Source organism: Sander lucioperca, chromosome 5 (assembly GCF_008315115.2).
Source record: "Sander lucioperca isolate FBNREF2018 chromosome 5, SLUC_FBN_1.2, whole genome shotgun sequence".
In the NCBI taxonomy this organism is placed as follows: Eukaryota; Metazoa; Chordata; class Actinopteri; order Perciformes; family Percidae; genus Sander; species Sander lucioperca.
Genome location: NC_050177.1, coordinates 4,997,017 through 5,021,242, shown reverse-complemented (window position 1 = coordinate 5,021,242; position 24,226 = coordinate 4,997,017). Strand labels below are relative to the sequence as shown.

General features: G+C 38.8%; 1 protein-coding gene and 1 pseudogene across 1 annotated transcript in view; both read left to right on the top strand.

Annotated features, from left to right (window-relative positions):
* The window catches only part of LOC118495060, a 1,111,612-nt pseudogene that overhangs the window by 190,649 nt on the left and 896,737 nt on the right, over window positions 1-24,226 (top strand).
* The window catches only part of LOC116059056 (seizure protein 6 homolog), a 97,665-nt gene that overhangs the window by 8,781 nt on the left and 64,658 nt on the right, over window positions 1-24,226 (top strand). The window contains exons 3-4 of the mRNA XM_031312049.2: window positions 2,150-2,318; window positions 9,511-9,677. Of these exons, the coding sequence (XP_031167909.1) occupies window positions 2,150-2,318; window positions 9,511-9,677 (336 nt within the window). The remainder of the gene's footprint in view (window positions 1-2,149; window positions 2,319-9,510; window positions 9,678-24,226) is intronic.

Genomic DNA, 24,226 nt, shown 5'->3' with positions numbered 1-24,226 from the left:
TTTGTTCCTGGGGAGATGGAACCGTGCGTCCCACCTGCTGTACGCCATGGATGTCTCAGCCTCAGCAACTACAGAATCACAGGCACTATTGCATTTTTCCGTGCCGATCTTTTTGTTGCACAGTGAATAAGATATTTCATCTATGGGAAATACAGAGGATGACTGAAAGTATTTTCTAAGTGGGTTTTTCATTTATTTCCCATCCTCATGTTTAACAGAGGTTAAGTAGCCTGCGAAGTAAACCGTTAATAGTGTGAAAGATGTGAAACATTATCCACATAAATGATCAAACTTTTATGGAGTATCAGCGCATATAATTATGTTTTTTCATAGACAACCTTACAGACGTCTGCCAGTAAGTGAAGTAGAAACTTTATTTTGTAATATTTGGTGATTTTCGGCACTTTTCAGTTAGAATTTGCCATGTTACAGAGCCAGAAAAGACTTTGCGGACGGCCCGCACATTCTCACGTCTGCTCAACAGTTTGCGTGACGGCCCGCACATTCTCACGTCAAGTTAATTTTTAATACTTCACAAAGTGTCCGTGACAACCAGCGTACGCAAGCTTTTTGTGCGTACTCAACGTTTAAACATGAGGCCCCAGGACTCCTGGACCAGATTAAAATCTTCACCCACAATGATATGATGATGTTTGGGAGCGATGTGAAAAATTTGGATATAAATGCTCAGTCATCCCAGTTGGGGCCATAGACCCGGGCCAAAATGACGGGTGTGTTTTGCAATTTGCTGGCAACTACAGCAAAGCGGTAGGTAGGTCTCCACCTCGTCAAAGAAATAAGAATACAGATTCACAAAAAGGATTCTTGCATTGCCGCTACAGCTTTGAACAGGAGAAGCTTAGTTAAACTCTAGTCAAACAGAAACATAGCTGAAATATGTTGCTACATCACAGCCTCGACTATGTGAGGTCCACGGCGGGGGAGCGTGTCTATGTTCCCCGGGTCCTATGTTCCCTGGGTCCTATGTTCCCCTCTTTGTATGAGACTGGGGAACATAGGACCCTTTTTCAAAAAAAGGGTCCTATGTTCCCCGGTCTGTTACTTTTTCCACCATTACTGCCAAATTCCATGGCAAATAGGCCTATGTAGGCCTACGGGCTGTTTGACGTGCATATGCAAATAGGCCTAGTCGAGGAAAGATTAGGTCAGGGGTGGCAAACCTGCAGGTCTCGAGCTGCATGCGGCTCTTTGGCTGCTCTGTTAATTATGTCACTTTATCTTGGACCAAGGGATCCTTTCAGTGAATGTTAGTCCTAACCCTAACCCTGGTATGTATTGCTACAGGGGAACATAGGACCCTCTTTGGGAAAAACGGGGAACATAGGACCTTTTTTCTAAAAAGGGTCATATGTTCCCCTGTAGAGGTTTTTAAGCTTTATTAATCGTCGCGTGAGACAGTGCCGCCGTCGCCTCCGCAGATGGCGCATGAGCTACGAGCTTACACAGAGGCTTATCTGCTCAACGTGTATCCGTTTTTGAAATGCCAGACAAACAAAACTTCATTATTTTACTTTTTAATTTAAGGTATTTGCTTTGATCAATATTTGCGGCAATCATGTTCTCAGTTGTATTGTAATGAACTAATGTCATGTTCTACAGATACCTGTTAGAACTATTGTATTCAATAAAGCTGAAAGCTTTACAGTAAGTCTTTGTTTATAGACTCAAACGTGGCTGTGATATGCCAATTCAGTACACTGTAGAAACAAAGATGGCTGGGACATTACAGAAAAGTGCAGATTAACATTCAGTATCCAAAAATTCACATTATAGACACCACAGACTGTTTAACAATTTTCCCAACATTTAGCACATTGACCAAACAGTACTTGTCTGTCAGTCCACCTAGTCTTGTATTTTAGTGAGATTTTTTATTTGCTGTTTTCCTCACCACTCGAGGTTTCTGCCTAAAAGGGAGTTTTTCCTTGCTAAATGCTTGCTCTTGGGGGAATTACTGGAATTGTTGGGTCTTTGTAAATTATAGTGTGGTCTAAATCTACTCTATCTGTAAAGTGTCTTGAGATAACTCTTGTTATGATGGTGATACTATAAATTAAATTTAATTGAAATTTAAGTGAGCGCAGTTTTGCATTTCATCTTCACATTCCCTCCTCCTCTTCTCTCTCAGCTGCGTGTGGTGGTTTGATCAGGAACGTCACAGTTGGTCGGATCGTCTCTCCTGGGTTTCCCAGCAACTACAGCAACAACCTGACCTGCCACTGGCTGCTGGAGGCCCCTGAGGGCCATAGACTACATATCCACTTTGAGAAGGTGGCACTGGCTGAGGATGATGATCGGTAAGCAGGACATTCAGGATTTGTATTACGATGGTTGGACATTATAAACATAAAAAAATGGGTATTAAAGGTCCCATGGCATGAAAATTTCACTTTGAGGTTTTTTAACATTAATATGCATTCCCCCAGCCTGCCTATGCCCAGTGGCTAGAAATGGTGATAGGTGTAAACTGAGTCCTGGGTATCTTGCTTTGCCTTTGAGAAAATGAAAGCTCAGATGGGCCAATCTGGAATCTTGATCCTTATGAGGTCATAAGGAGCAAGATTACCTCCCCTTTCTCTGCTTTGCCCGCCCAGAGAATTTGGCCCACCCATGAGAAAGAGAGAGACATCATGGCTTTCAAATGAGCAAAGTGGCAGTTGATCAAGGCCACACCCCCACCCTCCACCTTGCCACCCGTCTCTCCTCCTCAATAGCTACAGACACAGAAATGGCACATACTAAGGAAAGCTCATTGTGGGACTGGCTCTAGTGGCTGTAATTCTGCACCAAGGCTGAATTTCGGGAAAGAGACTTCAGATACAGTATTAGGGGACCACTAAGGTCTATATAAAAGCATCCAAAGAGCACCATGTCATGGGACCTTTAAACTTGCAATAAAATTGTATTTTCGTTGAAATAACTTCATCTGGAATGGTCGCCTAGCAACCGTAAATTCAATTCATTGTTTTCAGCTTTCACTGATTTTCATCTAATAAATACCCAGATTTTTTTTTAAAGGCGGAGAGTAGTTGATTTCAAGTTGAATTATAAATTTCTGCTGTCAGAGGACGCAGTTCAGTACATTTTTTTAGTAAATAGGCTCCTCTGTGGTAATGGTCAGTAGTGGAATGTAACTAAGTACATTTACTCAAGTACTGTACTTAAGTCCAAATGTTGAGGTACTTGTACTTTACTTGAGTCTTTTCTTTTCATGCCACTTTCTACTTCTACTACGCTACATTTCAGAGAGAAATATTGTACTTTTTCCTCCACTATATTAATCTGATAGCTTTAGTTACTAGTTACTTTACACATTAAGAGTTTTTGCACACAAAACATATGCAGTCTATAAAGTAACAATACAATAACCAACAATATAACAGCCTACAAGTCAAGTCCAGCTGAAATGATTAGACCATTAAATACTAATTGACACAACTGTTTGGTTCGTTTCCAGTTTCTAAAATGTGAGGATTTTTCTGCATTGAGTACTTTTACTTTTAATACTTTAAGTACATTTTCCTGATGATATTTACATACTTTTACTTAAGTAACCTTTTAAATGCAGGACTTTCACTTGTAACAGAGTATTTCTACAGTGTGGTATTAGTACTTTTACTTAAGTAAAAGGATCTGAATACTTCTTCCACCGCTGGTAGTGGTGGTGAGGACAGCTAAGAATCTGATTCATATATTCGATTGGAAAATTACAAAATACAAAATAAAGTTATCCTCTGGAGTTTTTAAACTTTCATAGCGCTATGGAGCTGTCTTTTGTTGAATGGATCCCCGTTTTGTTTGTACACGTACAATAACGTGCACATGCTACTATCACGCTATCCACTGATGGACAGGTGGAGGCAGAAATGTTTTACAGTGTTTTATGAGAAAGGAAATGTGTATTCAACACGCTTGAAATGTGTATTCAACACATTTGTTGGACCTCAAGGATATACACACAGTACGTTTCAATGGACACCAAATGTAAAAAAAGAAATCCATATAATAAAACTCCCATAATCCAGCTTGCATCTTTATTTTTGCCAAAAAATACAGGACTGGATGCGCTCAACTCACCTAAAAGTGAATATTCATAGATAAAATTACTAGGACAGCTAATTTAATACTTTTATTGCTACAAAACGGAGGTTTCGGGCAGCGCCCCTCCTTGTTTGTAATTGCCTATGCACCTACTGAGGAAGGGCACTGCCCGAAACGTCCGTTGTGTGGCAATAAAAATAAAATATTTTTGCGTTAATGATGAATTTCGAATATATATTTTTTTAGTACATGGAAATATTGATACATTTTTGTAAATTTTGTAATCCTGATTTTTTTACTGTAATTGTTTTTATGTGGGTCTATTCTATGGTATCTATTGCTCTTCCTGAGGTTTCTTCCATTTTTGCCCCATTAAAGGTTTTTTTGGAATGTTTTTCCTTATCTGAAGCAAGGGTCAAAGGACAGAGGGTGTCGTATGCTGTACAGATTGTAAAGCCCCGTGAGGCAAATTTGTGATTTGTGATATTGAGCTTTATGAATAAAATTGACTTGAGTTGACTAAATAAAAAAAATAAATAAATAAATAAAAAAAATCAGTGGAGCGTTTTAGTGTGACATAGGCTCACATTACCAGACCTTCCTCCACAGCGCTGTGTAGGAGGATCTGGCTAGTCCACACAGCATTCTGGGATGGAAGAAAAACATGCTCTGGTTTATTGGCATTTCTTTAAACCAATCACAATCGTCATGGGCGGCGCTAAGCACTGGACGCAATGTCGGTCCCTCTGCAAAATAGCCTCGGGAAGGAACTTGTTTTGGTGGACGTGTACGTTCAAAAGTTGTTTTAGTGCAACAGAAAACTTAGATTGGACAGATAGTCTAGCTAGCTGTCTGGATTTACCCTGCAGAGATCTGAGGAGCAGTTAACCATAGTCCTCATAAATCCACTGGAGTTTAGAACGCCAACACAAAGAAAGAGGAAGGTAACGGATATCCGAAATTGAGTGAAAATGAGTGTGACATGATGGTCAAAACTTCATTTCAGAGCTGTACACCCTGACAATAAACTTATTCTTACATTTTAGACATGAAACGGTTTGATTGATGACATTTGATAATGTTAGAACATATATGCTACAGGCCAACAACTACTGTCTCATGGTTTATACTCTGTTAACAGTGATGTATTACCTTCCTCTTTACTTGGGCATGTCCCTTCACTTATGTTCAATCAGGCCTCTCGTGCTTCATACCCTCTGCTTCGTCTCTGTAGAACATAATTTCTGAGGACTCTGCAGGGTAACAACTTGCTGTCAGCGCAGCTTATAGCGGTGACAGCAGAGTCATTTTAGCAGCATGGGGCTCTCGTTACAGAGGACTGAAAGAAGAGCCACAGGGTGGAAATTAGCTGAATAATCCATTTTGTATTCCAGCCAATAGCTGCTCTTACACTCCTGCTACAAATATAGACTTCATAGATATGAAGAGACATCTGGACAGTTCTGAGGAAACTGAAAAGATCTGAAAGAAGTTATGATGAGGAAAAGATAGAGAATTGGCACACGTCTAAAACGTGGTAACATAATGAGCCGAGGTCTGCTGGCATTTTAAGAGTTTCTTGTTAAAAGCCATCTGCTTCTTTGGTCATTCTGTACATACAGTACCACATTCCAAGCTTGATCAAATAAACATCACCAAAAGACACCCATTTATTGGCTCCACCAAGAGATGCACCACTTTACCATTCATGGGACTCATTATTGCAGCATGTTCTCATGAACCATACGTTCGAAAGCTACGAAAAGTTAAGCACTGTATTTTGTATGAGTTCCTTTTTTTTTTTTTTTGCTGTATGCATCACATTGACCGCTGCTGTTTAAGAACACAGCTGGCCACGTAGGGAGGAGTTGTGGGTGGATGGTGTAGTGGATGGGTGAGCGTTAAAACACAGGACTTTCAAGCCAAAGAGCAAAGTTCCCTTTTTCCGGGGAAAACAAAAGACTTCAACCCAGGAAATGCTTGTTCCTTGGGATTGTTTTAATTCAAAGCACAATCTTTTTCCTAAACTTAAAAGGAAATGTGTGTTCCCAATTAGTACTCTTAGAATAAACATACTCTTATGGAAGAGTCTGAAATTTTTTGAATTTTTCTGGTTTTCTGTCTTGTCTTGTTTTACTTCCTGCCTTGTGTTTTCCTGACTTTTTTGATTGTTCTGCCCAGCCCTAATTTGTTTCACCTGTTTCCCAGCCCTTGTGTCACCTGTCTCGTGTTACCTCGTTACCCTGTGTATTTAGTCTTTCTGTTCCCCTTGTCTTGTGTCAGATCATTGTATTGTATTTCTGTTTGGCTACCTGTTTAGTCTCTGTGTTTTAGGTTCCTGTTATTCCTGTTTTGACTTTTACGTATTTTGCATTTTCTTTCCCTGCTGTTTTGCTGGACAACTTTTGTTTGTATGGATTTTTATTATTAAATATTCAAGCCCTATTCTGCCTGCTGTCTCTGCACTTGGGTCCGCCACATTCTCCGGATCATAACACTTGGGAGGGAACAAGACTGTTAATCACTCCAGAGAAATAAACCGAAATAAACCGAAAAGGAAGAATATTTTCACATTCAGCTTAGCTCAGTCAGTGTGAAAAGAAACATAAAGAATTAAAGCTGCAAGCAGCGTTGGACAGGCCCTCGCGCCTCTGCACGCGTCGGGGTTATTGGCGGATGGCGCTCCTTGCGACTGTGCATTTGCGCGGCACTCAGACACCGCAAATCGTCACCAATGAAAAGGGAACTCCCTGCTGAGTTCAACGATACCTCACACAAGACTCTACGTCATACAGTTCATTAGCTGTGAAAAGGGGCGTGGCTAAATCATAGTGGGCAGGACAAACCATGACCAATGAAAACTGAACTCTCTGTTGAGTTCAATGATACCTCACACAATGGTGTACAAGAAACTGGTCATTACTTATTAAAGGGGGCGTGAAAAGAAATGAAAGGGAACTCTATGTTGAGTTCAATGACACCTCACACAAGACTACCTTAAATGGGTCACCATTTATGAAAGGGGGCGTGGCTAATGCATAGGGGGCGGGCAAAACCATCACAATCAAAAAGGAACTCCCTGCTGAGTTCAGTGATACCTCACACAAGACTCTACGCCATACAGTTCATTAGCTGTGAAAGGGGGTGTGTCTAAAGCATAGGGGGCGGGCAAACCATGACTAATGCAAAAGGAAGTCTCTGCTGAGTTCAACGATACCTCACACAAGACTTTACCTTAAAAGGGTCACCAGTTATGAAAGGGGGCGTGGCTTAAACATAGGGGGCGGGCAAAACCATGATCAATGACAAACAAACTCTCTGCTGAGTTCAATGATACCTCACACAAGACTCTACCTTAAACAGTTGTGTCTGCCAATTTTGGTGAGTTTTTGAATATGTTAAGCCCTCAAAAAGCCAATTCATTTGCCGGGAAAAAAAGAATAATAATAATTCCTTCAGTTCCTATAGGGCCTTCGCCGCTGTCGGCACTCGGGCCCTAATAAATGTAAATATAGATTATAGATATTTATTTTGAGATCAAGGCTCTGTTGCTCTCTGTTGCAAACTATTTTGGCTACCTGAGAAGCATAATGTAAGTCGCCAAAGGCAGAGCAGGGAAAGATCAATGCAGACCACCATGGGCAGAGATCTGCAACCTGCGGCTCCAGAGCCTCGCGCAGCTCTTTAGCTCCTCTCCAGTGGCTTCCCTGTGGCGTTGAAAAAAATTACATAATGGAAATGAATAACGGTTATTTTTAACAATTATAGTTTTTAGTTGTTATTGTTAGGCTACATACAATTTCAGTCAACTAAAATGTGCGTCGAAGCCTACTTACATCAATGCCCCGGCGCCTTATCCTTAAATTTTGCCGAACCTCAACAGCAGTCTTGAGTTTCCACAGGCTAGCTATGGGCTAAAAATAACTGCATTTTATAAAGAAGTATTCGACTGGGGATGGGGGCAAGAGAATGATTTTGGAACTGCTGTAGAGAGCAGAGCAAATAGACATTTTAAGAAATGGATCAAATGGTCAAAAGACAAACCATATTAATCACCATATTAATGAATGCTTAGTTAGATCTAGTAATAGTGATGGGCTGAAAAAAAAAAAAAAAAAAAAAAAAAAGTGCAGCACATCCAGCCCAACACAAATAGACCGGCCCACCAGGAAATCCAACCCGTTCTCATTCCGAACTCGTAAAATATGGACGTTTGGGCAGTGGCTGTCAGCGTCTGATGCGACGAAAAAGGCGTCTTTCAGTGTGTTTGTGTAACGCACCGGGGAGAGCAGCAGTTAGATAGGATTTAGCGAGTAGTATGTAAGGGCGAATTTACGCATAAGGAAGTTGGTTGGGGTGGTGGATGGGTCAAACACAGGACTTTCACCCAGGAGTAGAGCTTAGATCTGGCCCAAAAAAATCAAGCCCGACCCAACCCGAGCCCGTGCACATTGTGTCCGAGATCAGCCCGTCCCGACACATTAACTGGAATTATGAGCCCGAGCCCAATTTCAACCCGACACTTTTTTAATACGCGGGCCATTATAACTGACGTTCTCAACTACAATTCAGAGTTGTTTGAACTCAACGCATTTCTCTGTGAGGGCTTGCTTCACCCTCATGCTTGGAGAAGTAACAAAAGAGGACATTGAAGGCTGACTATCATCTTTTCTGCCACGGCGAGCCTGCTTCATGTGTCTGTTCATCATCCAAGTCCCTGTTTTATTTGCTGTCATAGGCGAGCAGCGTGCCGCACTTAGCCTAATGCACTCGACAAAGCCGACACATATGTTGTCACTGCCCACAACTTGTTTAAAATGGTTCCATACCTCCGACTTTCCTCCAAACTTGCTCAAAGGTAATTCTCCTGTTTGTCTTTTTTTCTTTACATCCTCAAGCTCCATGTTGCACTTAAGCTACACCATACAGCCCAGCATCCCCGGTGTGATGTGTGCGAGAGGAGGAGACTGCGCGCATGACACGTGTTGCATTTTGTAACTGTAGTCCAACTTTTTGGACACATTTGTTACTTTGGCCTAAATATAGCCATTATAGATAATATTTCTGATTATGGCATAGCTTTCTCCCCACCCAATTAGGATAATAAAGTAATGATTAAAAAAAAACACAAATGCTTGATCTGGTATCCTGGTTTATCAGCGCAAAGTTAGCTGTAAATCCCAAACCAGAAGTAAAAGAGGCGGACAAAGCTCTGTAGATTTGCAGAGCTGGTGATAATTCTGTGTGGGTTCATCACTATGAGAAACTCCTTTCACATTAACACAGTCATTTGATCAACTGGCAATAATAATAGTGCAGCTTTAGTATAAAGAAATACTGTAAGTAGCCTAAGTAGGAGTGGTCCTTTAAATTCCAAAGTAGCCCATGGTCTTGATGTCATCAGCAGGAAGAACCCTGCTAAATGATTCTTTGTTCCCTTTCTTCTAGGCTGCTGATCAAAAATGGTAACAGCATAGATGCAGCTGCCCTGTATGATTCATATGAGGTGGAGTATCTTCCCAATGAAGGTCTACTCAGCACGTCCAGGCACCTCTTCATTGAGCTGACTTCAGATGCTACTGGCACATCCACTGGAATTGCCATCAGGTATCAAGGTAAGCACCAGAGCTATGGATAATTCCAGTATAGGATGAGATGACATGGTGTTTGCTTGATGTCACAAATTGTGAAAACATCAGAAAGCATTCATTATAAAAACACACCAAGAACAGCTTAGCATCAGTCAGAAATATTGGCCTTCTGTGGATTCTCAGTGAATTATCGATTTAAAATATAGTGAACAAAGACCTTCAGAATATACAGTAGCTTACTGCAGAGTGAATGGCTGGAGACACTGACTTCCAGCAAAGATGAAATTCAGGTAATCAAGGGTGATATGACCACCAAAAGACTGTATACTGTAAACTGTATTAAAGCAGTAAAAAGCTCCAAACCCTTTCAAACAGTGCAAAAAAAAGGCATTGGTGGGAGGGATCTGAGGACTGGAAGGAAATTAGAGTAGGAAGTTATTAGAGTTTTAGCAGGTTTCTAAAAGGTGGAACTTCTGTATTAATTAAGGCAGATGTTATAGGTCTCAGATTGAGAACCTGTAAGTAGATAAGAATTCCTGTAAAACAGCAGAAAATATTACAGGAGACGAGTGCTTGCGTTCAGTGCAGCTTCGCTCAGCAGAATCTTTATTTGCTAATATGCAAAAAATCTCTTTTTGTTTCTCTATTTTGCTTTTCTACATTCAGCATCAACACGAAATCCCCCCCAAAAAAATACCTTGGGTAGTTAGCTTTCTCCTTAGCTTTCAAATGAAACACAGATTCAATTTACAATTTCAATATGTCCTACTACATTTATCCTATAACTATCCTATAACTGAGCTAGCGTTTCAGTTTAGTTATCAACCACTTAAAAGAAAATACCATTCAATGAACATAGAATTTCTAGGCTGTTCCCTTATTTAACCTCACCTCTTAAAATGTCAAATAAAGAAAATGCACCTTATACATTGCCACTAACAGCTGTCAGTACTTTACAAATTGCTTGAGCTGTCAAAAATATACATCAGATTACAACAACATACTCATTTAAAACGAGCTGCTATATCATCACAATTATGTATTTAAAACCAACCTAAAATGTGCTGGAGCCAAAAACTAAGAAATATTTAAATCTTACTTCACTCTTATTTTGATCTCAACGGAAAGTTCATTGCCAGCGCCATCTTGAGACCGTCGCGACAACAAGAATAATACGTTTCTCTACTTGTACACAAACCATAGAAATGTACTATCTTCCCTCCACCAAACCGATCTAACATTACCAATGTAACTGTTAAACAACATCTGTATAAGTATACACGTTTTAAAGCTTCACAAACCTATTAGACAGGAGACGAGTGCTTGCATTGTTTTAATTTTTTTTGCAAATTAAAGTAAATGTTTGAACAATTCGGCATCGTTCTTACAAAACGTATCAAAAAGATGTTCATTCCCATCCAAAGAACATTACAACCTTACTTAATGAAATGATAAGAAATATAAAACTCAAGAAGAAAGGCACTTCAGTACATAAAGAGAAAAGAGAAAAAGGAAAAAAAAGAAAACAATACAAAATACCGAAAATACAATACAAATAGAAGGTGAAGTGGAATGTAGGCTATATAATCACATTTCCTTGAAAAAAAAATCTTTCAGTACATCAATATAAATATTTTTTTTATTATTAATAATTTGGATAGACTCAAAAAAATTCCAAAATTCAATTCTGAAGTGAGTAAAAGCTGGCCGAGATTTGGAAAATTTCGCTTTTGTCATAACGGTAGAGAATGTTGGACCCAAATGCAGAGATGGCAGGCGATGTGATGAGCTTGAATCTTTATTAAACAAAAAATCCATACAACAAAAAGGTGTCCAAAAACCGCAAGCAAGGTTATCCAAAAAACCCCAGAAAGAACAACAGGAACCACGGGAATTAGCAACACGGAGACAAAAAACAGGCAGACTAAGACTACATTTACACATGGCCGGCTATTTTCATAAACGGACATTTAGAACCTCTACGTTTTCAGAAAAGTGGTCGTTTACATGTACCCGTGTATATATGCTGTCAACGTTGTTAAGAGCATGCCACACCTGTAGGTGGCATTGTAACGAGAAGCTCAAGCCCATGTTAGCCAATCACAATCCCAAAAATAGCAACAACAGCAACGAATCACTTCCTCTTTCTCTCTCTCGGCTGCCTAAACCTCCGTTTGTCTCAGTTACATGCAAACGGGCAAACAAAGTTTTCCAAAATCTCCACTTTGGCCGGAGTTTTTAGAAATAATCGTTTTCTGTGATAAAAACAGGGTTTTCGTGTAAATGAGAGGCCAAACCGCAGGAAAATACCTGCGTCTTCCCTTCGTGTAAACGGGGCCTAATACACAGCACTCCAACACAGAAAATACAATGACCTGACAACAGACAAGGGAAAGACAGAGACTAAATACACTAGGTAATGAGGAAACGAGACAGCTGACACAACAGGTGAAACACATAAGACAATCACAAGGGCGGGAGAACTAAAGACAGGAAGTAAAACCAGACAAGACAAGACAGAAAACCAGACCATCAAAATAAAACAGGAAACGGAGCAAAATACAAAACAGACTACCAAAATAAGACAAAACACCAAAACCATAACAGCTTTATGGATATAAAATTTCCCTTGTAGAATTAATAGGTTGACAATCCTATGTATTGTTTTTTTTTTGTTATCATAATTAAGAATAACATCTTTTGCTCCCAATTTAATTACGTTATTCTTTTGAATATTGAAATAGTTTTCAATTTTCTTCCAGAACCCCACAGAATTCCGACACTCCCAGAATAATTGTAAAATAGTTTCTTCTTCAATTTTACAAAATTCACATTTATTGTCCACAGCCACAAATCTTGAAACAAATTTGTTAGTGGGATAAACATTGTGCACTATTTTAAAATGTAATTCTTTCAGTTTACTGGGGATAACAAATTTGTACGATAGTGAATGTTAGAATAAAAAGAGTTCCAAACAAATTTTGTCTGCCAGAAAAAAATATATTTCTATCAACCCAGTGTTGTAGATGTAAAGACTTATTCTTTCTGGTTCTGAATTCATTGTTCCATATAATAGTTCTGTGTGGAGAAAAATTATGAATAAAGCATAACTTTGCAGTGTTAAGCGCCTGCTGATGAAAATCAGCAAAAATGATTTAGACAACTTTTGCAATAAATTAATTTCATTTTAACTGCATTGTAATACAAATTGGAGGCATCCCGTTTTTCCAAAAATGGTCTGTGGAATGAAGTACCAAAGGAACTTTTAAACATTATTTTATCCATTTAATTTTAAAGGTATTCTTCACATCCATGAAGTCTAATATTTCCAAGCCACCTGCACTTCTCCGGGCTGCTAGAATTTCCTTTTTTAAATGATGGCATTTATTTTTCCAAATAAAATGAATTAAAATGTAATTTATTTCTTTACAGAGGGATTGATGGATAAACAAAGATTGGGTAGGGTAAATAAATCTAGAGATACTGTCCGCTTTACTCAGAAGAACTCTACCTAACATGATCACACGATCTCTCTGAAGCCACATATTGAATATATTTTTAGTTTTTTGTATTTTGGGCTTGAAGGAGAATTCCGGTCGATTTCAACACATAGCTCTGTTGTTTGTAAATTTGGAGTGCTGTCAGTAGCAAGAAAAACGAAAACAACCGGTGCTGCCTACACAGTGTTATCCCCCTGCTAGAGTTAGCACCCAACAGGCTTAAACAGGGCAAGTTTTAAACGTGTTTTAAGCCTTTAAACATGTTCGACATGTCATTACAAGTGCCTACCCATGTGCAGTGATTCCTTCCGAGGGAACACAGCAAATTTGACTGCAGTAGATGTGACAGAAAGGCATAAAAGTTGTGTTAATTCAGCCAGTGCACATACCTCTGTTTATTTATTGTTTTCTGGTGAAGTCCACACTAATCGATTGCCGAACTCATACAATCCAATATTCAAAAACTTATTTTTCCCCCCAAAAAATGATTTGCCGTGGTTATGTCCATAATAATGACTGTAGCAACATGCTGTAACCTGACACCACAGCTCAGCCAGCAGACCAGAGCGACTGTCTGCAGTTCAAAAGTTCAAGAGCTATCACGCATGCACATAGGTTACTTGGCAACGGTGGAGACTCACAGACTGTCAGCTGAGAGAGAGACAGAGCTTGGAGTTAGATCAGGAGGAATATGAGAAAATGGTTTGAGTTTGTGCCTTTCCAAATTGCGGCATCGAAATTAAGAGATATTTGTGCTTGAGCTTTCACCATCTACCCCTCCGCAACTGGGAGATTTTACAGTTGTGGCTGGTTGCACTTCAGCTTGATGTGCAAACTCCCTTGCGAACTTTACGTGAGAGAGATTACCGTGTTTGCAGTCAACAAAAGCACAAATGGAATGTGTACTGTTATATTATAAAACCACTGATAACAGCAGGTTTTAGCAATATATTATATAACTGTACAATTTACTTATTCTTACAATTTATTTATTCAACTTTACTTGTACAATATACATATTCTTACTATTTCCTGATATAACTGTGTAATTGCTTTGCTTATTCCTAGTAATGATAATACCACTGATAACAAACAGGTGTTTGCAATATATTATAGAACTGTAAAATCAGAATCAGAATCAGATTTATTGGCCAAGTATACTTACATACACAAGGAATTTGACTTTGGTAGGTGTTAACTCTCTATGCATTCAACAAATAGACACGTATTAGTAACATACTGTACAATAGAGACAACAATATACATATAGGCACATATCAACATAATATACAAAAATACAAATATACAAATAAGACATAATATCAAGACAAGTACACAGGAGTGGGATGTAAAGTGCAAAAAGTAATTGTGAAAATTAGTGTGCAAGATGCATATTCTTACAATTTACTTGTTCAACTTTACTTGTACAATATACATATTCTTACTTTTTCCTAATAGAACTGTGCAATTGTTTTTTTAATTCCTAGTAATGACAATACGAAGTATTACTAGAAATCACAGTATTAGACTCAGAAAATGTCCTCTGCCTCTTTGAATCCCGTGTAACTTCCAGTGGGTTGCCACGGACAAGGCGCTCTCCTCTCAGAACCCACTCTAGAATCACCCGATAGGCCACAAGTCTGCATTGGCTGGGGGGTGGAGCTTTGGTTATTTCACTAACAAAGTGGCGCATCTATTTACAACAAAAAGCAAATGTACCTAAGCAAGGACAGAGTCACGAAAACCTGTTGTACTCACTCATTAGACAGCTGGTCATCAGCTCCGTCCGGTTTAGGTTGCTTCTTCAAATTTACTTTCGGGACAAAAAAAACGCCTCCAGAACATCCTTGTAAATCTGATGAGGAAACCTCTCTGTATGGGCGAAACAATGTCCGTTATCTGGGGACCATCCAGACCAGGCTGTATGAGATCCCATTCCTTACAGCACAGGCTTTCTTCCTCGGTGGTCATTGCGATACAGTTTCCACAGGAGCACCACCATGTCCCCGCGCGTCGTGGCCTTGAAGCAGCAGCCTCTGCCTGCTCCTCTGTTTGTGCCCTTCTCTTGACAAGATCTTGTGCCATTAACTCTTCGTCTGGTTCGAAAAGATAACCCCAACCATCAAACTCCAAAAACTCCTCTGTGTGTTCCACATTGGATTGGGATGAACTATCTATCTGAGTTGATATTCTAAAAACACTGACAATCTCATTATTATCCCAAAGCTCTGTCTCTCTCTCTCAGCTGACAGTCTGTGAGTCTCCACCGTTGCTATAGTTACCTATGCGCATGCTCAATAGCTCTTGAATTTTTGAACTGGTGCTGCTGGCTGAGCTGTGGTGTCAAGTTACAGCCTTGCTGTCATTGCTATGGACATAAACACGGCAAATCGTTTTTTTGTGGAAACGTTTTGGAATATTGGATTGTATGAGTTCGACAATCGACTAGTGTGGACTTCACTGGAAAACAGGAAATAAACAGAGGTATGGATTAACACAACTTTTATGCCTTTCTGTCACATCTACTGCAGTCAGACTCACTGTGTTCCCTCGGAAGGAATCACTGCACATGGGTAGGCACTTGTAATGACATTTCAAACATGTTAAGAGGCTAAAAACACATTTTAAACTTGCCCTGACAACTGCCATTTTAGCTCAGTGGAAGCTCATACACGTAGCTGCAGCTTCTCCATGTTGCCTGCACTGATTCAGGTCGGGGTTTTTTCAAATCGAAAGAACAAGCATATTTATAGCGATCAAGATTAACGTCAAAATTGGCCGGAATTCTCCTTTAAAATTCTTTTCTTGTTGTTCCTTAAAATTTTTAGAGATATGGATTCCAAGGTATTTAATACTATTTTAACACCGGAGCTAAATTTTCACCAAAACCAAAAGTTTGAAGTGACCTAAATAAGAATTGATGCTCTACTGTAAATGCCTTATAAAAATCCAGCGATAAGAACACAGCGTCCGATTCCACATATTCAGAATAATTTATTAGATCAAGAATAAGCCTAATGTTACAGTGTATATGCCGTTTAGCCATAAAGCCAGTTTGAGTTTCGTTTATGATTTGACTTAAGCCTTTTTTTAAATGCCTGGCAAAAATTAGTGAAAGTATTTTGTAATCTACATTTAGCAACGTTATAGGTCTCCAGTTTTATAACAGAAGATGATCTTTATCTGGTTTGGGAAGCAATGTTATTACACCTTGCTTCATAGTTGTAGTCATATCCTCATTATCAATACAATCTTTTAACATGTTAAAAAATGGATTTTCAATTATGTTCCAAAAACACCTATAAAACAGATTTTCCTTTTTTCATTTAGTTTACAGCTTCAAGAATTTCAGGTTTTGAGATAGGTTTATCACAATCTAATTTAAAGTCATTCGAAATTTGTGAGATAAATTCTCTAATGTTGCTAATAAATTTCTCATCCTTTTTTTGGTTATAGTGGGAGCTATATAGATCAGAATAGAAACGAGAGGTATAATTTGCTATATCAAATGGATTGGAATTTATAGAGTTGTCAATTTTTAAGGAAGTAATATTATTTCTCTTATAATTTCTTTTTTCCAGTGCAAAGAAATAGCTTGTATTCCGCTCCTTCCTCTAACCATTTTGCTCTAGAGCGTATAAAGGCTCCTTTGGTCATATTAATATACAATTGGTCAATCTCTTCCTTCAGACTTGAAAGTTTTGATTCTTCCTCTTCAGTAAGAGTTCATTTATTTATTAAGTTCTGTTCTTTCACAGTTTCGAGTTTTTTTCATTTCCTTACTATATTTAATAGCCAATTCTCTGATTTTACATTTTTGAACATTACTAAGTTCATTGCAATTGAAAATGTCACACGCAGTGTCTTCCACTATGGTGGCTGACAGGGGCAACAGGGGAAACAGCAATCGTGGTAGAACGTTCATTCTTATGCTTTCAATTCGATTATATTAACCAAGGGGTAAGGGCATCCATCTGTCCAAATCTGCTTTTAGTTCTTTAGTTATGGGTTCATAATTTATAGTGTACATTTTTGTCATATTCTTTGGTATGATAACTCCTAAGTATTTAATATTAGTTTTCCACTTAAAATTATATTTATTACGTATGTTCTCCTGTGGTGAATAATTAAAAAAGAGGGCTTGAGTTTTGTCCAAATTTAATCTATATCCTGAGTACCAACCAAACTGCTCAAGGCATGACATAAGTTTAGGTAAACTGGAGTCGGGGTCAGAGATTTTCATAAGAATATCATCTGCATATAGACATATTTTGTGTTCATTTCCTTTAAATTGGAATCCTGGTATTTCTACATCTTCTCTAATTGCTTGAGCAAGTGGCTCTATGAATAGTGCAAAAAGTGTGGGACTTAAAGGGCATCCCTGGCGACATCCCCATTCCAGTGTAATTGAACTAGAAATACTACCATTTATTTTAACCTCTGCCGTCAGTAAATGATATAGTGGTTTAAGACATCCTTCCATCCATCCTTTTGTTGAAGGCAAAACGTTGCTGTACCAAGTACAAAAACTCCCATCGCACGGAATCAAAAGCCTTTTTGGCATCGAGGCTAATTACCAGAGATTTAGAATTACTTTTGTTTAAGCTATCAATCAAAAATAATGCCCGTCTCACATTATCTTGTGTCTGCCTGTTTTTCACAAATCCTGTTTGGTCGGTATCAATCAATTCAGGAATTATATTTTCTAGTCTTTTTGCAATTATCGAAGCATATAATTTGTAATCTATATTCAAAACCGAAATAGGGCAAGGCAAGGCAAGGCAGCTTTATTTGTATAGCACATTTCAGCAACAGGGCAATTCAAAGTGCTTTACATGAAAACAGAATAAAAAATTTAAAACAGATAAAATACAAGAATAAAAGTTACAGTGCAGTATAAGAAATGAAACATTAAAGAGCAATTAAAACAGTTAAATATATATATATATATATATATATATATATATATATATATATATATATATATATAAGCAGATAAAATAGGAATTTCTCTTTATATGCTTATATAGATTGTTATACAGTGTCAACAATGCAACTTCAGTCTTTGTTTGTACTTAGTGTTCCATTTTTACCAATATGACAAACATCGTATATTTGTATTTGTTGTTGTGTTTTAGTTAGTTTTCTTCTTCTAACTCTTGATCAGCCCGACGTCTGACTCTTCTGTTATTCCCTTGCCATGCTGTGTCAGAGAATTAATCAGATATATGCCCGTTTCTGCAAGAGAATGTCACTTGTAATCATAAATCCATTTTTACCAATATGACAAACATCTCAAGCAGTCAGGTCCATATTTTTTCAACCATCTCACCCACAATGGGCCCAGATGCTTCGCACGGCTTTGAGCTTTCATTACTCATAATAACAGAAGCTAGTATACTTTTTTCTTACAATGTGATCGTCACCACAAGGCTCGGTTCTTTTTTCGGCAAACCTTGTAAAAACCCGGTACAGCCCTGCAGACAAAAACCTTTCAGTAGTCAATAACTTTTTCTTAAACTATCTTATTTCCTTCTGCAGTCTGTCTCTAAATAGACAGGGACCCCCTTGGAGTATGTTAGTCTATTTGTATTTAGGCCTTCTGCCTAATTTTAGTTAGTTTTCTTCTTCTAACTCTTGATCAGCCCGACGTCTGACTCTTCTGTTATTCCCTTGCCATGCTGTGTCAGAGAATTAATCAGATATATGCCCGTTTCTGCAAGAGAATGTCATTTGTAATATAACAAATGAACAGTTATTTAAAGAAAGGCAACATCAAATAGATAGGTCTTCAGCCTTGATTTAAAAGAACTGAGAGTTGCGGTAGACCTGCAGTTTTCTGGGAGTTTGTTCCAGATATGTGGAGCATAGAAACTAAACGCTGCTTCCCCCTGTTTAGTTCTGACTCTAGGGACAACAAGCAGACCTGTCCCAGACGACCTGAGAGGTCTGGGTGGGTCATACTGTACTAGCAGATCAGAAATGTTTTTAGGCCCTAAACCGTTTAGTGATTTATAAACCAACAAAAGTATTTTGAAATCAATTCTTTGAGGCACTGGAAGCCAGTGTAGAGACTTCAGTACTGGCGTGATGTGATCCACTTTCTTGGTCTTAGTGAGGACTCGAGCAGCAGCGTTCTGAATCAGCTGCAGCTGTCTGATTAATTTTTTTAGGGAGACCTGTAAAGACTCCGTTACAGTAGTCTAGTCTACTGAAGATAAAAGCATGGATAAGTTTTTCCAAGTCCTGCTGAGACATAAGTCCTTTAACCCTCGATATATTTTTAAGGTGGTAATAGGCTGACTTTGTAATTGTCTTAATGTGGCTGTTAAAATTCAGGTCTGAGTCCATGACTACACCAAGATTTCTGGCTTTGTCTGTTGTTGTTAACATTATCGTTTGAAGCTGAGTGCTGACTTTTAATCGTTCCTCTTTTGCTCCAAAAACAACCACCTCAGTTTTTTCTCCATTTAATTTAAGAAAGTTCTGGCACATCCAGTCGTTAATTTGTTCAATGCACTTAGTCAGTTGTTGTATTGGACTATAGTCCCCTGGCGATAAGGTTATATAAAGTTGTGTGTCATCCGCATAACTATGGTAACTTATTTTGTTGTTTTCCATAATTTGAGCCAGTGGAAGCATGTAGATGTTAAACAGGAGAGGCCCCAGAACTGAGCCTTGGGGAACTCCGCACGTCATATTTGTATGCTCAGATGTATAATTCCCTATAGACACAAAGTAGTCCCTATTCTTTAAATAAGACTCAAACCACTTTAGTACTGAACCAGAAATGCCAACCCAGTTTTCCAATCGGTCTAGTAATATGTCATGGTCGACCGTATCAAATGCAGCACTGAGATCAAGTAGTACCAAGACTGAAATTTTGCCACTATCTGTGTTTAAGTGGATGTCATTAAAGACTTTAACAAGAGCTGTCTCAGTGCTGTGGTGTGGTCGAAAACCCGACTGGAAGGCATCAAAACTGTTGTTTAGTGACAAGAAAAGGTTCAGTTGTTGAGAAACCGTTTTTTCAATGATTTTACTTAAAAATGGAAGGTTTGATATCGGCCTATAGTTGCTCATTAATGACGTGTCTAGATTTTTCTTTTTTAAGAGTGGCTTAATGACTGCAGTTTTCAGGGCCTGTGGGAAGATACCTGAGAGAAGAGACGTGTTTACAATCTGTAGAAGATCTGTAGCCAAACAATTTGCAACATTTTTGAAAAGGCCCGTTGGTAGAATATCAAGGCAGCATGAGGAGGTTTTCAGATGTTGTATAATGTCCTCCAGGTTTTTACGGTTAATCATATGAAATTGGGTCATATTGGAATCTGTTTTGCCTGGACACTGTGACAACACATACCCTTTACTCGATATGGAAGCACTGACTGTTTGTCTAATTTTCTGAATTTTGTCATTGAAGAAGGTGGCAAAATCATTGCAGGCCTTTGTGGATAAAAGTTCCGATGCTACTGGTACTGGAGGGTTTGTTAACCTATCGACAGTAGCAAACAAAGCACGTGAATTATTATTGTTTTTGCCAATAATGTCCGAGAAGAAGGACCGCCTTGCATTCCTCAGTTCCAAATTATAAATGCGAAGTCTCTCTTTAAAAGTGTTGTAGTGGACCTGGAGATTAGTTTTTCGCCACCTGCGTTCTGCTTTTCGACACTCTCTTTTTTCTGTTCTTACCAGTATGGCATTTCTCCATGGAGATCTTTTCTTATCAGAGACAGTTTTTACCTTAATGGGAGCAATGGTATCAATAACATTTGTAATTTTACAATTGAAATTGTCTACAAGCTCAGTGACTGAGAACCCAGTGAGGGTGGGTGTGGACGAGAAAAGCTGAATGAATGTTTCACTGGTGTTGTCAGTGATATACCGTTTTCTTATTAACTTTGTTTGGACACTTTTTTGCACAGAGATAGTGCCATTAAAGAAAACACAGGAATGATCAGAGAGAGCAGCATCAGTCACCACAACCTTGGAAATGTTCAAACCCTTCGAGATAATCAAGTCCAGAGTGTGCCCCTTGTTGTGTGTGGGCTCCGTCACATGCTGAATCAGTCCATAGTTCTCAAAAATACAACACAGTTCTTTGGTCCCTCTATCCTGGGGGTTGTCAACATGAATGTTGAAATCACCAGCAATAACTACACAGTCAAAGTTAATACAGATTAAAGACAGCAGTCCACTAAAGTCGTCAAAGAAGGATGCACAGTATTTAGGTGGCCTGTAGATAATTTGAAATAAAGGTCGAGAGGGGGACCTTAACTGAAGAGCCACATATTCAAAAGAAGCAAAGTTTCCATAAGCTATTTTACTACATTGGAACGAGTCGTTAAACAAAATGGCGACTCCACCTCCTTTCTTATTCGCTCTATTCTCACTCATAAAACTGAAGTTAGGGGGAGCTGACTCAATGAGAACAGCATCACTGTTGTTATGGTCTAACCAGGTTTCAGTTAAAAACATAAAATCAAGATTGTGTTTAATAATAAAATCATTGATTAAAAATGATTTACCCGCCAAAGACCTGACGTTTAGTAAGGCTAGTATTAGTGTGTTAAAATAGTTATCTGTCTCGTTTTTTAGGACAGGCTGTGGCTGACGAGGAATGGATGCTAAATTTGCTAAGTTGGCAGTTAAGTGCTTCTTTTTCTTACTTAGCGGAGTCACCATTCTTTTTCTATTACCTATCACAACATAGATTGACGAAGAATTGAATACACAGGCCAGCACATATCAGTTAAAGCTTGTTTCATTCTGTACACAAGCATACTTATCAGTCTGTTGAGAAGGAGTTAGCTGCCGTCCTTGAGGGGACAGAGGTGCCTGGCGTTTTACTTTCAGTGGTTGATGCTGGGGGCGAGTGATGGGAGAAGGTAGTGGGGTAAACTTGGTTCCAGCATCTACCAGCTGCTCCATCCGGTCAGTAAACCCCAACATGTGGCAGGGGCAAACAGGGGAAAGGGTGAATGGGGAGAGCGATGGATCCTCAAAGGCGTCGGTGTTGGTAAGGGGGTTTGAGGAGTGTTGGACGGGTGAAGGGGGTTGAGATTTCTCGTCTCCGCTCTGAGGTCCTCCGTGGTCAAATCTTTGCTCAGGTGGGGGCTGTGGTGGATCACTGCCGCACTTTGTTGTGTCTTCCTCTTGTTTTATTTGTGTTGATTTATCTTGTCCTGTGTCCTTGGTTGAGGGAGCAGATGTGTGGTGCAGAAAGTAAAGTAGGCTAGAGGTGAACAGCTTTACTCCTGGCTTGTTAAGGAATTGTCCATCTGCTTTAAAAAGATGTCTGCGGTCCCAAAAAATGTTAAAATTGTCAATGAACCGCAGAGAGTGGACGGTACATGCAGTTGAAAGCCATTTGTTCAGTGCCAACAGTCTGCTGAATCTCTCAGCTCCTCTTCTGACTGGTGGTATAGGGCCACTGATAAACACCTTCGCGTTTAGGGAGCTGACTGTGTTCAGCAGATTCATAAAGTCACGATTCAGCACTTCAGACTCTTGCTTTACAACATCATGTGACCCTATATGCAGTATAATGTTTTTCACAGTTGGGTGTGCTGCCAGTTGGGTTGGGTCTATATGACCCACATTCCGACTTATCTTTTCCAACTTTTGGTATTACTGATATGATAGCTTGCTTCCAGGATATTGGCGTCTCTCCCCCCTTAAGAACATGGTTAAAACATTTTAACAGCATAGGTTTTAATAATTCCTTGAATTTTTTGTACCACTCTGCTGGATACCCATCCGCCCCTGGTACTTTATTTGTCTTTAGATTTGATATGGCCTTATCAATTTCAGCTTCTGTAATGTCTTGTGTTACCAGTTTGTTTTGTGTAAGTCCTACTGATGGTAAGTCTAGAGATTCCAAAAAATGTTCAATAATGGAAGGGTCCGCTGCTTCTGGTTGAGAATATCATTTTTTATAGTAGATTTCAAACGACCTTAATATATCTTCCGTTTTATAGCACGTTACATTGGTCTCTGGATTTCTAATTTTGAAAACTGACCTTTCAGTTTGCTGTGTTCGGAGTTTCCATGCTAACATTTTTTTAGCTCTGGGTCCATTTTCATAGTACTTCTGTTTGATATATTTAAGTTTGATCTCTATTTGTTTATCAAGTATCTTATTTATTTGTTGTTTTCTTACTTTTATTTCTTCTAAAATTTGAGGTTTATTTAATTCAATATGTTTTTCTTCCAATTTTTTTAGTGAGTTTGACAAATCAGTCAATATCTTCTGTTTTTCTTTTTTTTTCCTTGAGGACCACTTCAACAGCTTTCCTCTTAACACTGCCTTAGCAGCATCCCATAGAACACTTGATGACATTTCCTCATTATTATTAAATTCAATGTACTCTTTAATTTCTTTTTTAATATACTCTATACATTGGGGATCATTTAAGAGGCTAGTGTTCAGTCTCCAGACGGTGTTTTTGGGTTGAACATCCAAATGGAGTCTCAAATAAACTCCTGCATGATCTGAAACATCTCTAATGCCTATATCACAACCTATAATTCTATGCCTGTCCGATTGGAGCATGAAAAAATAATCAACCCTTGAATAGACTATATGAGGGTGGGAGAAAAAAGTAAACTGTCTCACACCTGGATGGAGTTCCCTCCATATGTCAATCATGCCAGCTTCCTTAAGCATTTTTTTAACATAAAGAGATTCAGAATTTATCTTTTTTGCTGGATTTGAAGAGTCTAGGGTAGGATGCAGCTGTACATTCCAGTCCCCTCCACATGTAAGTGTGCCTGATACTTCTGAAGTTATTAGCTCAAATATTTTCGTAATTAGTAATTTATCTTTTCCTGGTGGTCTGTAAACATTAAGTAATGTTACTTCCTTTGAATCAAGGATCCCTTTCACCAGAATATAAAGTCCTTCATCAGCTATTTGGCTGGAGACCTGGAAAGTCACCTTATTCGATATCATTATTGCAACACCTCTTGCATGTCCTTTAGTGTACGATGAATAAAAAGTGTTTCTAAATCCTAACTTTCTCAGTTTTTCATGTTCAGTTTGTACTAGATGAGTCTCCTGCCAAAATATCA